Source organism: Eurytemora carolleeae, unplaced genomic scaffold, assembly GCF_000591075.1.
Source record: "Eurytemora carolleeae unplaced genomic scaffold, Eaff_2.0 scaffold580, whole genome shotgun sequence".
Lineage (NCBI taxonomy): Eukaryota > Metazoa > Arthropoda > Copepoda > Calanoida > Temoridae > Eurytemora > Eurytemora carolleeae.
The window spans coordinates 104,092-116,153 of NW_019396497.1; the positions used below are offsets into that span (position 1 = coordinate 104,092).

General features: G+C 32.4%; 1 protein-coding gene and 2 long non-coding RNA genes across 3 annotated transcripts; 1 reads left to right on the plus strand and 2 right to left on the minus strand.

Annotated features, from left to right (window-relative positions):
* Nucleotides 1-879: 879 nt before the first annotated feature.
* LOC111704391 (zinc finger protein 665) lies at nucleotides 880-7,555 on the minus strand. The gene is made up of 9 exons (XM_023476618.1): nucleotides 7,463-7,555; nucleotides 6,888-7,232; nucleotides 5,350-6,223; nucleotides 5,181-5,188; nucleotides 4,697-4,845; nucleotides 4,216-4,362; nucleotides 3,721-3,799; nucleotides 2,948-3,316; nucleotides 880-2,577 (listed from the first exon to the last, which is right to left on the minus strand). The coding sequence occupies exons 3-9, from the start codon at nucleotides 6,219-6,221 to the stop codon at nucleotides 1,490-1,492; spliced, it is 2,712 nt and encodes a 903-aa protein (XP_023332386.1). The 5' UTR covers nucleotides 6,222-6,223; nucleotides 6,888-7,232; nucleotides 7,463-7,555; the 3' UTR covers nucleotides 880-1,489.
* Nucleotides 7,556-7,602: 47 nt separating this feature from the next.
* Nucleotides 7,603-8,810, minus strand: LOC111704407 (uncharacterized). The gene is made up of 3 exons (XR_002765818.1): nucleotides 8,700-8,810; nucleotides 8,374-8,440; nucleotides 7,603-7,731 (listed from the first exon to the last, which is right to left on the minus strand). It is a non-coding gene; the product is annotated as an uncharacterized LOC111704407 (long non-coding RNA).
* A 1,974-nt stretch (nucleotides 8,811-10,784) lies between these two features.
* Nucleotides 10,785-11,116, plus strand: LOC111704408 (uncharacterized). Its single transcript, XR_002765819.1, has 2 exons — nucleotides 10,785-10,850; nucleotides 11,061-11,116. It is a non-coding gene; the product is annotated as an uncharacterized LOC111704408 (long non-coding RNA).
* Nucleotides 11,117-12,062: the final 946 nt, after the last annotated feature.

The window sequence follows — 12,062 nt, forward strand, 5'->3', positions numbered from 1 at the left end:
CTGGGTTCCTAGCTTTCGTTTGATATGCATTAAGCCATAGTTGAAATATTTTCTATTTGTGGAGGTCATTAGAGGTCATTAGAGGTCATTAGAGGTCATTAAAGTTCAATTTGATTTTATTATAGGAATTTCGAACCCTAATTAGGCGTGCATCCAAAAAATTGGAAGATTTGAACCAAAAATGAAGGCAGGGCCCCCCCCCCCTACATCAAATGTGCCAACTCCACCATCCCCTTTCTATTAACGGATTTTTCATCTTACCAAAACTAGCATTGAAGTAAAACAAAGAAAAATTGAAAACTTTCTTGATTTGCGAAATTTGTTTAATATTAGCATTTATGTGTCTTCAGGGTTGATTATTTACATACAAGGTTTATTGCAGGAAAATATACACCCCTGTGTCTATACTTCAAGTTTCGAAATAATTAAATATTAATTTCTGATTTTGCTTTCAACCTCTCTAAAGGGTCTTATTTCTCCTAATCGGACATTTTTCTTCTGAAATATATTTTATGTACAATACATATATTTACATATTTATCATTTCAGCTATAAACGCAAACATTATTGGTATCAACTTATGATAGATCATCTCGATCATCAAAACATTCCTAATCGTTAAATAAAGGTTTTAAATAAAAATTTGAAAAGAAAAGAAAACTTTGTTTTTTGGTAAATATTCATGAGCTGGATTAATATTTTTAAGACGGATCCAGGATTCAAATCCACATCAATAATAAACGGATCCTTAATTTTAACTTATTGATTATCTAACCTCAAAATATAGATAACTTTAAAATCAAAAAAAGTAAACCATTTTTTCAAGTTTCTTGTTGGCAAAATGTAAGTTTTCCAGATCAACTACAAGGGCATGAGAAGTACAGAGTCAATCTTTATTATTTGGTTACAAAACTATAGCAACAGGCTCAATATCAACTATAAGAGTAAATTTTATTTGTAAGCAGTGCGTAGGATAGGATAGGATAGAGCAGATGTTCTTAGCGCCAATAAAACGTTTCACGATGTAAAATTACTTACTTTGAGTGCAAAATCGACGTTGAAAAACATTTGTCTTAAAATGAGTCAACAATACTACATATTCAGTTCAACAACCAAACATTGTCAGTCACTCCCTTTAAAACTTATCATACAATATACATAAACCGTACATACTTCTAACCCATTATTTTGAGTTGTTAGTAAAAATCATGTTCCAGTGTACAGGATACAAAACTGTATTGCTTGATTTCTGGTTCTTTTGTATCTGCAAAAAGCAGTAACATGCCAAAATTTATGTGTGGGGTCTCAAATGATCCCTGGATTTAATGCCGGCCAGAAAAAAAATATTGCTTTAATATGCTAAAATTATTATTTCTAGAAAATATCTCCTCAAACTCAGAACTATTATCTAGACTAATTTCTTAGCACTTAAACACTAACAATAAATGCAACTGAGTATAAAATTAAGAAAGTATGATTCTAATATAAGCTAACCAAGCATTTTTAGTAGGTTTTCATGCTTGCTTTTAATATGCTTCCTCAAACCATATTCTGTAGTCGCAACATGTCCACACTCATTGCATGGATGCGTGGTTCTATCATGTTTGCTTTCTTTATGCTGCTTGAGGTTCCCTCTGGTGGAAGCTGCAAATTCACAGAACTCACATTGATATTTGATACCAAGATGGACATTCTCTTTGTGTATTCTCAAGTGTGCCTTGTCTTGGGCCGAGTATGCACAGAGATCACATGGAAACTTAATACCATCGTGGATAGTTCTTATGTGCCTCTTAAGATCGGCGTTTGTTTTCCCAACATAAGTGCACTTATCACAAAAATGTTTTGGTTCTTCATGACGCGCAAGGTGTTGTTTTAGATAAGATGCAATGTGTGTACAAAAATCGCATTTATCACATTTAAAACTTTTAACAATAGCACTTGGGTCTGTACAGTGTTTTCTTTCCTTGTGCGAGTTTAAATTACCCTTGAGTGATGTGACATATTCACACTGATCACAAAGATACTTTTCTTTAACATTTCCTTCAGATTTTGGATCCCTGTGCACAGTGGTTTTATGAATCCTGAGATAACTCCTAGAATTAACTTCGTAATTACACTCGGTACATTTATAAACTTTTCCCAAATGCTTCTCATCAATGTGCTCTTTTAGCATTCCCTTCTGTGCAAATGAAGCATCGCATTGGTCACAATAGTGTCGGAGACCTTCGTGAACATTTCCAATGTGTCTCTTTAAGTTGCCTGGATCTGTGAAGGATTGATGGCAGATGGTACAATTATACCGCAAACCTTCGTGGACAACTTTAGCATGTTTTCTCAAACCATCTCTTCCGACCAGCACTTGTTCACATCGATCACACGGGATCTTGTTGTGCTTACGCTCCATGTGATTTTCCAGCGATGCCTCGCTCGGACCAATATACTTGCATATACTACATGGAACGTTTTGATTTGAACAGATCATTGATTGCTTCAACTTTTTCAATTGTTTATATTGTTGATTAGTGAAGATTGGTTCGGTTTGGTATTCATTATCCTCCTCAGCAAAATCCTCGATTTCTAAACAAAAAAGCAAGTTTTTTAAAAGTATTTCATAAAATATAAATGTAAAATTGTATACAACATTATTTTAAAAGTGTCAGGCAGAATTCCAATATTTCCTACTTGAAAAAAATATCTTTTGGATTCATGGGGCCCCGGGACCCGTCCCCGCCTATAGTTTAAGAATACATTAAAACAATAAATGATTTAGATTAAAATGTATTGGTCAATCCTCTCATTTGTTGAGCAATGAGAGAGGCAAGAATGAATTAAAATCCTTTTATCCAATTTAATTGATTTTTGTCGATTCAAAAGTTTTCAGCTCTTATTACTATCAATTAATCAAAGTTTGGATAATTTACTTGGAAGCCTTAGATTCATAATTTACCTAGAAGTTCTTCTTTCAGCTCCTTGAGTTCATTTAATTCCTGGAGCTCCTTTAACTCCTTCAACTCCTTCAACTCCTTCAACTCCTTCAACTCCTTCAACTCCTTCAACTCCTTCAACTCCTTTAACTCCTTTAACTCCTTTAAGTCCTTTAACTCCTTCCCTTTATCATCTTGTTCAGTATGCGCCGCTGCCAGGTCTTTCTCAATTTTGGTTTCATCGGTATCATCATTATTCACATCATAATCATAGTCAACATCACCAGCATCATTCTCATCATTATCACAATTATCCTCAGCATCATCATTAGATTTGTCTTTATTAGACTCGTCTTTACATTTTCTCTTAGTCCCCCGAGTCGGAGTATTTCCTAAAAACAGATATTTACAATTATATTTTTACCAGATGAAAACTCGACAATGTCGTCTTTTCCTCGTTAGTGATAAAAAAAACAAATAAAAGTTTGATAAAATTAACGGAATGTATTCTACATTTCTAAAGAGTGGAATTTTCGAAAAATATAAAAATCTTCCCAAATCACAAGGTGGATTATCCCAATTGATATTGTTTCAATAATATTTTTATTCTAGCTTTGGTACCCAACTTTGCTTGAAAACTAAACTTTTTATAAAAAAAAAGTCAACCAACTCAACTTGGAATTTTTAATGTAAGCCCACAACCAAGTTCCCTAATAAAAATTTGAGGTAAATTGGTTATGATCGGACACACAAACAGACAGACAAACGGGGATTACAAGAATATATTTATATTTACCTTCTCTAAGCCATGAGACTCCAAGAATCAGGACTTTGTTAATGGATTCTATCTGTTCCTTGGCTGCAGGGAAAACAATCTAAGAATGATCATTGTTAAACACTGTTGTTAACACAAAACACTCTAGGATGTACCTACGACGGAATTTCTACTCAAACCGGGTAATAAACCGATAACAATTTACCTACTGAAATTAAGGATGCTAAGTCTCTTAATATCTTTTAATCTCTACTTGATACCCATCTTATAAACCTTGAATGTCTATGCCAGGACTAGTGAGCAAGAGTATACACATAAAGGACGCAAATCAAGAGGACAGCATTACTACTCCGAGAGGGCCTGACTGAAATTCCCGCTTTACTCCTACCTGGAGTCCTGAGGATAAATCATCAAGTATTTCAAGTAAGTAAAAATTTGGGGCATTCACATCTCCCATAAAATCATTATTTAAGAGGGGGGGGGGGGATTTAAAAAATTTAACCTCCGGACTTATACCTTGGACCATGATTTCTCTTTCTCGTCATCCCTCCGTGAAAGCTGTTCTAGAAGAGTTAGAGTATCTTCCATTCCGTTCTTTAGTTTAAGAATATCCATCATAACCCGCTTCAGAACTATACTGTCCTCGGTGCCCGGTTTTATCATCTTAACCAACAAAAGAATAAAATTCTAATAAAAACAAATTTATTAGCAATCAATTAATACAACTGAAAGCGGGAAAGTCTTACAGTTTACTAGCTATAAGGCCTTGCTTCATTCTTGATTTAATTAAGTCATCTCCAGATTAAATCGTTAATAGTAGTATCTCCCTAAAAGCCTGATCTAATTTGTATATAATTTTGAAAGATAAATATTTTGTGATGAATTACTGTTAAAACAAACTTATTGATAAAATATAAGAAGAAATGATTATCAAAGATTTACATATGCTGAGAAAAATAAATATTTTGTTTTATTTCTATTCTATTCATATTTGTTCCTTAAGTTCGTCGAATGCTTCAAGTCTCCTTAAATTTTTATCAAAATTCATTTTTATCTGAAACTTTAAACATTTGTTGACAGTTGATTTAAGGTTTAAGTCCGACAAATGGAAATAAAACCCCAAAAAAGGCTTTCTCCCGAATTGGACTTAAATTCGTTGCGATGTATGTATGGAACATTTTATTGAAGTGCTTAGAATCCATTTCATTTTGATGTGGATCCAGTTAGGGATCCTGGATCCAATCTGAAAAAAATGGATCCGGTTCCGGGTCATGAAAATTCCTTCAAGATTTACCAAATTTTTCGAACAAATGAAAAATATTTGCTGATTTTGATGCCAAATCGGTTGAGATTTGTAATGCAAAAGTGAAAACGATTTTTTCTCACAGGATTTGGTTGATCAACACAGATCCGTGAATACGCATATATTTTTGTGAAACCGGATCCTAGAAGCCGAAAAATTGAAGATTCGGCCAACGGACCTTTAGAACTGTTTACCAAATAGCAATTTTCAAATAAAATCGCCTCAACAAAACAAAATTAAGGTAGCAGCCATTTTGACTAATGTATTTTAAAATAAATAATGCTATTGTAATCTAGCAAACCAAGTCCAAGAGATCAGGCCTAAAATATTAGGAAGGAAGCTGCCGCTAACTAAACCCAGCTAGTTTCATCTGGTTTTCATGCTTGCTCTTAACATGTTTCTTTAATCCATACTCTGTTGTGGCAACATGGCCACAATGATTGCAGGGATGAGTAGTATCATCGTGTTTGCTTTCATAGTGCTGTTTCAGGTTTCCTTTCGATGTTGCAGCAAATTCACACTGATCACATTGATACTTGATTCCAAGATGAACGATTTCCTTGTGTGTTCTTAAATGAGCCTTATCTTGACCCGCATAGGAGCATAGATCACAGGGAAATAATATACCATCATGAATGGCTTTCTTGTGTCTTTTTAAATATCCAATAGTTTTCCCAACATAAGTACACTGATCACATAGAAATGGCGTGCCATCCAGAGGTTTGCACTCGTGAGTTTTCTTGTGATGGGATATAGAGCCGACTGATGTAGTTTCAAAATAACAATCTTTACATTTATAAATTTTTCCATTATGTTTTCCATCAATATGATTTTTCAACTGTCCCTGCTGTCCACAGGAATAATCACACTGGTCACAGTAGTGGCGCAGTCCTTCGTGGGCAGTACTAATGTGCCTTTTTAGATTTTTCTCTTGAGTAAAGGATTTCTTGCATGTATCACAATACAATAGTTTCCCTTCATGTACCCGTGCTTTATGTCGATTTAACCTAATAAAACCGGAAAATGTTTTCTCACATGTATCACATTTCAATATTCTCGTGTCATGTTTGCAATTTTTGTGACTTTTTAACCATGCTTTGCTGTACCCGACATAATCACACTCATCACATTTAAACGTTTTGTTCCCGAGATTAGAATCAAATTTTGAGCCGGACAATGATCTATCCGAGTATTTCTCGTTCTCAGGCAAGTCTTCCATTTCTAAAAAAACAAGGGTACTATACATTTTCAAAAATGATATGTGATACACTAAACAAATACTCTAAAGCCCCCCCCCCCTTTAGGACTTAAATTCATTTGTTTTCTTTCAAAATTCTCTAGATTCATTTGTTTCCATTCAACATCTAGCACAGAGCACTTTTTAAAATAATTTATTTAGAGAAATTTTGAAGTTATTTGAAATATCTGTAAACTGTAGGTAGAGTTCTTTTTTGAGAACATTCATTTTCAAAACCGAAAAAAAAAGAAATAAATGTCCCTAATTTTTAATCTTGATTCACTGGATATTCGTAATTATTGAATATAATATACTCTGTCTATTAATGTGATATATGCAACCATATGAATATCATGACAACAATCGGAAATTTTCAAATATACTCCGCCAGGAGTCCTGAAAATAATCCTAACATAAACATAAACAAGAGATCGTAGAATCAAATGCCATTTCAGGTTTAATTAACTGTAGTAAAATGCCAAGCCAAAAAAGCTGAGACTGTCATGTTCCAAGTGCTNTTAAAATAAAAATAAAATTATGAAAAAAAATCGCGCGTCAGGTTCATTTGTTAATTTCTTAGCCGGCCCTGCACATCCAGGGTAGTAACATTATTCATAATTATTAAGAAATTCAAATCTTTATGCAAACCTGTAAATTCCTCTTTAAGAGCCGATTCTTGTTTAGGTTTTCTGATTGAGACTTGAACCAGGGAATCAGCGGAACTTTCAAATAAATCTATTTCTATTTTTATCTCTTTGCATTCCTCTTCATGTTCCCTGCTTTCTTTACGAGCATCTAAACGATCTCTGCTTTCTATAGGATTATATAGAAGATCTGTGCTTTCTTTATGATTAACCAGTCGATCGCTGGTTTCATCATGATCATTAACACGATCTTTGTATTCTTTACGATCCACTGAACGATCTCTACTTTCTCTGACACTAAATATATTTTCTTCTCTCCTCCAGTTCTCTTTCTTGTCATGGTTGGTCCCTGAACAAGTTTGAATTGATGATTTTTTAATTTTTTAAAAGATTTTAGTAATTTATGCAATTATAAAGCTTGATATATCAAGGGTTTCTTATATTGCAAACATGCTAAAATTTTATTACATTACATTACGAATTATTGAACATTGTCAAATATCGAAATTACTTTTGATTTTACGATAACTACAATCATAATAAAATTAATAAAAATAAGAATAATAATAATGATAATACCTTTATTAATCCAGGATTCACCTGTGTTGTATATTTTATTGATGGTCTCTAATTGTTTCACTACTGTTGATATCAATTCCTAATAAAGACAATATTTCATCAAATTGATGATCACTAAGGTTAGTGTTTATTAAATGGGAAAATTTCTCTAGTTTAAAGGAAATTTCTTGCATTAAACGTAAACTATTTTCCATCCCGGACTTCATGAGTAATATTTCAGCGAGTATCTCCTGTAACATGCTTCTGTCATCAACACCAGATTCTGTCATCTTAATTATTATTTTATAGATTAAATTTTCTTCTTAATTTAATGGATCTTTAACCAGTGATTAGGATCCATTTAATTTTGATGCAAAGGATCCGGATCCAGGTCATTTCTTTAATAATTTTTTAAAAGAAATTTTTTTAATCTACCTTTTTTTCAAAAGTTCAGATTTGGGTTTTAGGAGTAAAAAATTTTTTTTTGCAGTTTTTGGTCGACATTTAACCCCTTGGATCCGCATATTTTTGTGGATCCGGATCCAGTAAGCCAAAATCTTGCGAATCCAACGGATCCGGATCCAGATCCTAAGCACTGCCTTAAAGTACTGTCGATGTAATTTAATTCAAAAATCAAAGAATTTGACAGATTCCTCCATTGTTTCTGTAACATAAAACCGGAAGTCAATTAAGGCTTTATTTATTCTCTTTTTCAACATTTCTTCATGTAGTCTTTAAGAGTATATATTAAGCTAAGATATGGAAATTCAAAATTCATATATAGAACGAGAACTAGAAATTTAAATTGATTCTTTGCCTATTTCTAATAATTTTCTAAGTAACTGTAAAAAATGGTTTGTGTTGAGAGTCAATCTGAAAGCACTTTCCCCGAATTAAATTAATATTTGACCAAAACAGAGAAAATATTTTACCTCGAAATTTAGCAACATTTCAGGTCGATCCAGCGGATCGTCGTAGTTATCAATCTCCATGATAATTCTGAACGAAGAAGATTTACAATACACGAGAAAAAAAGGTTTATGAATGGGTAGCAAATCAGAAAAAACGTATAATGGAATAAAGGAATAAAGAAAAAATCGTTTTTAGATGGTATTAAATACATTTGATAACAAATAATTATTAATTATGTTCAGAAATGCCAATATATTCTAAAAAGTGGAAAATTCCAAATCGTTATTTAATTTTGAAGTTTAAACCCAACCATAGAAAAATTACTCCAGCAAACCTAGATAATGACCTGGAAAAAGAGTTCGGATTAGTTCGCCATTTTTTATCTGAAATATAAAACTGCATGAATCTAGAATTCTTAACGAACATTTACGCGTATTGTAAAACTATTAACTGCTACTCCTAAACCGGGTTTACTTGAAATTTGACCATCAAAAATCTTTGGATTCGTTTTTTTTATGAAGAATTAATATGAGACAAACAATATTTATGATAAACCATTGAATCATAATATTACGAAATAAAAAAATAGAAAATTTTTTAAGCATAAGCCATGGCAAAGTATCTGAATCCAAAACTATGAATTGCAATACTAAAAAAATCGATTTGTTTGTAAACCGGTTTCCTTTTTATGTGCTGGATCATACATTCCCATGGGATCTTCTGTAAATTTCTTGCTCCCCCTCTAAAAATAAAACAGGTATATGTTTTAAATCTGTATAATCATGATAATATTAATATATATATATATATACTTTATATTCTGAAACCAAAACAGGTAAAAAAAGAGAAGAAATAGGAATGAAAAATAATTGTTCTGTTTACTGCCGGGTGTTTCAATAAAAATAGTTTTTAATTCTGATTTTCTTTTTCACATTCAACATCCTAGTCTGGAAGCGTGTGTAAAATTTTCATTTTGCTCTTCAAATCAATAAACTAACCTTAATATCGTCTTTAAATAAAGTAGAGAAACTGTAGAAGAAAGTATATCCTGCAACCAATACTACTCCCAGCATTAATGGAGATCTATTAAAGGGGCTATATTTGTAATTTTAAATGACACTCCATGCAAAGATGGCAATGCCCGATTTACAACGGTGCAATTAAAAACTTTGTCCGATCAAGTATGAATGAGGTATCCATTTTTTTTGTTTCATTTAACTATTTATTATTATTTGGGGTTTCTCTGCAATAATGGCTTTGATTTCTTTCTTATAAGATGCCATGTAGCAATTGTCAAAACCAATCACTTTTCTTATAAGAAAAACGACACTATCTTTGACATTATTGATCAGAAGGTTCAAGGGTACAGTTGTAAATCGGGAATTGTAATCTCTGCATGGAGATTCACTTGATATTACACTTACAGTTCCTTTAAATAGAAACTTTTGGCGAAATACAGTGTGATAATATTTTTAATCTAGGTACTAATTATATTTAACTGAACTCATAATACAGTGTGATAATATTTTTAATCTAGGTACTAATTATATTTAACTGAACTCATAATACAGGGTGGTAATATTTTTAATCTAGGTACTAATTATATTTAACTGAACTCATAATACAGTGTGGTAACATTTTTAATCTAGGTACTAATTATATTTAACTGAACTCATAATACAGTGTGGTAATATTTTTAATCTAGGTACTAATTATATTTAACTGAACTCATAATACAGTGTGATAATATTTTTAATCTAGGTACTAATTATATTTAAGTATCTTTGCCAACTGAACTCATAATACAAATAACTCCTATATAACTAACATAGGGATTTATTGCTAAGTTGAGTTGGCAGAAATATATGAATAAGTTTACAAAGAAACTATCGACCTAATATTAATATGCAAGATTCACAATGCTATGAACCTTTGTTTTAAAAATCAATCAGCCAGGAATCGTCGTTTTGATACAAAAACAAAAGATAAATTTGTAAATTTGCCTTTTTTCTGTAGCATATAAGTTCGCAAGTCATTTTCAGGATTATAAAGAAATCAAAATTGGAAATTTTCCATTTAAATGTTAAAAATAAATATCTTCATCATTTTGGGCACAGACAACAGTTTAAAGGGTTCATTTTTGAAATTAGAAATGCCCTTCTTTAAATAATTGTTATTTTAATTTAGACATTTTCTGCAAGCTGCAGCTTAAAAAAATTAATATAAAATATGAAAAAAGTTAAATTAAAACAAAACATGTATGTACAAATATACACATTAATATATATAAATATACTAGCAGAAGTGCCCGCCCATGGAATTTTAAAAATAATCATTTTTTGAACGATAAAAATTTGATTTCTTTAAGCTTAATTTTTTTTTGCCAATTTTATCCACCCATTTGGCCAGCTATAGTTAACATATATGATTNAACTAATGAAGAGCCTAAACTGCAGGATATAAAAGAGCACTAAACTAAACCTGGAAAAGCCCACAAGTGAGTATTTCTTTTATAAGTATTTGAAGAATTTAAACATGATGAAACTTCTACTGAAAAAGGAATGAAAATTATCAAGCAAGAAACTAAAGTTCAATTGAAAGCAAATGAAGATTGTCTAACTACAAACAAATTCACAAAGTTTATTTTGGAGAAAATATTCATTTTTTGTAATTATAATTTTATAAAACTAATGTGATTATTTTTCAGTTTTCCACCACTTTGGATGCTGTAAGAAGAATTTGCTCAATAAATGCTAAATACAGCGTTGACTTTTAAATGTGCGTGTGTAATAAGGCTAGAAATTCCAGAGCGCTTCCTGCATTGCGCTAAAAATGTTATAAAATGCACAGTGGAAAATTAGGTGAAATCACTAAAATCTGGAAAAGTGAATTTTGTGATTAAAGCCTTGCACATTGCTGTATGAGTCGGTCCCCACCTGAGCCGCCTATCTACGGGTATGACCCAGAACGCCGAGTATCATCAGCTGACACCCCTGCGGTTTTAGCTCATCCGTTAACCCGCCGACAGAGACGTTTACTTGGAGCGGATTTACCGGATCTTGAATTTTCTCCACGTCGGAGAAGTTACAGTGCAATTGGTAGACTTGTACCGGTGCCGGAGGATAGAAGTATTCAGAATGAACCCACTGATAATGATTCTTTAAATGAGAATGTTTTTGCAACCTCCTCAAGTGAATCTCTTACTTGGGATAATTCTGTAGTTTTAAACCCTATTAGATCTAGTACCTGGAGAGATGACATAAGTGTTGGTCAGGTCTCCACAAATTATTCAAACCTTAATAAACATAAAGTAAGTACTGCCTCCAACAAGGTTGTAATTGGAGAGGACAGTCTTATGAGACTTTCTACTGAAGATTTGGAAGAAAGTTTTGAATCTGCTGAAAATAATACTTACACAGCTATGGAGGCTGAGATAAGTAGACACAAAACTCAGCTGAATAGACTGAGCATGATTGTGGAAGACGACATTCTTCCAGTGGTCTTTGCTGAAGTAACCATAGAATTTCTAAAAACCAAGGTTCAACTAGCTGAGGAATGGAAGGTTTTAGCTCAAGATTCTATGCTATATCTCATGGAGGAATGGCCAGATGAGTATGACAGAAGGTATAAAGAAAATGCTGTTAAACATAAAAAAGAACTTGTGACCTTTATCAAAGAAGCACAGAAAGTTCTCAGAGATGCTGAGCAA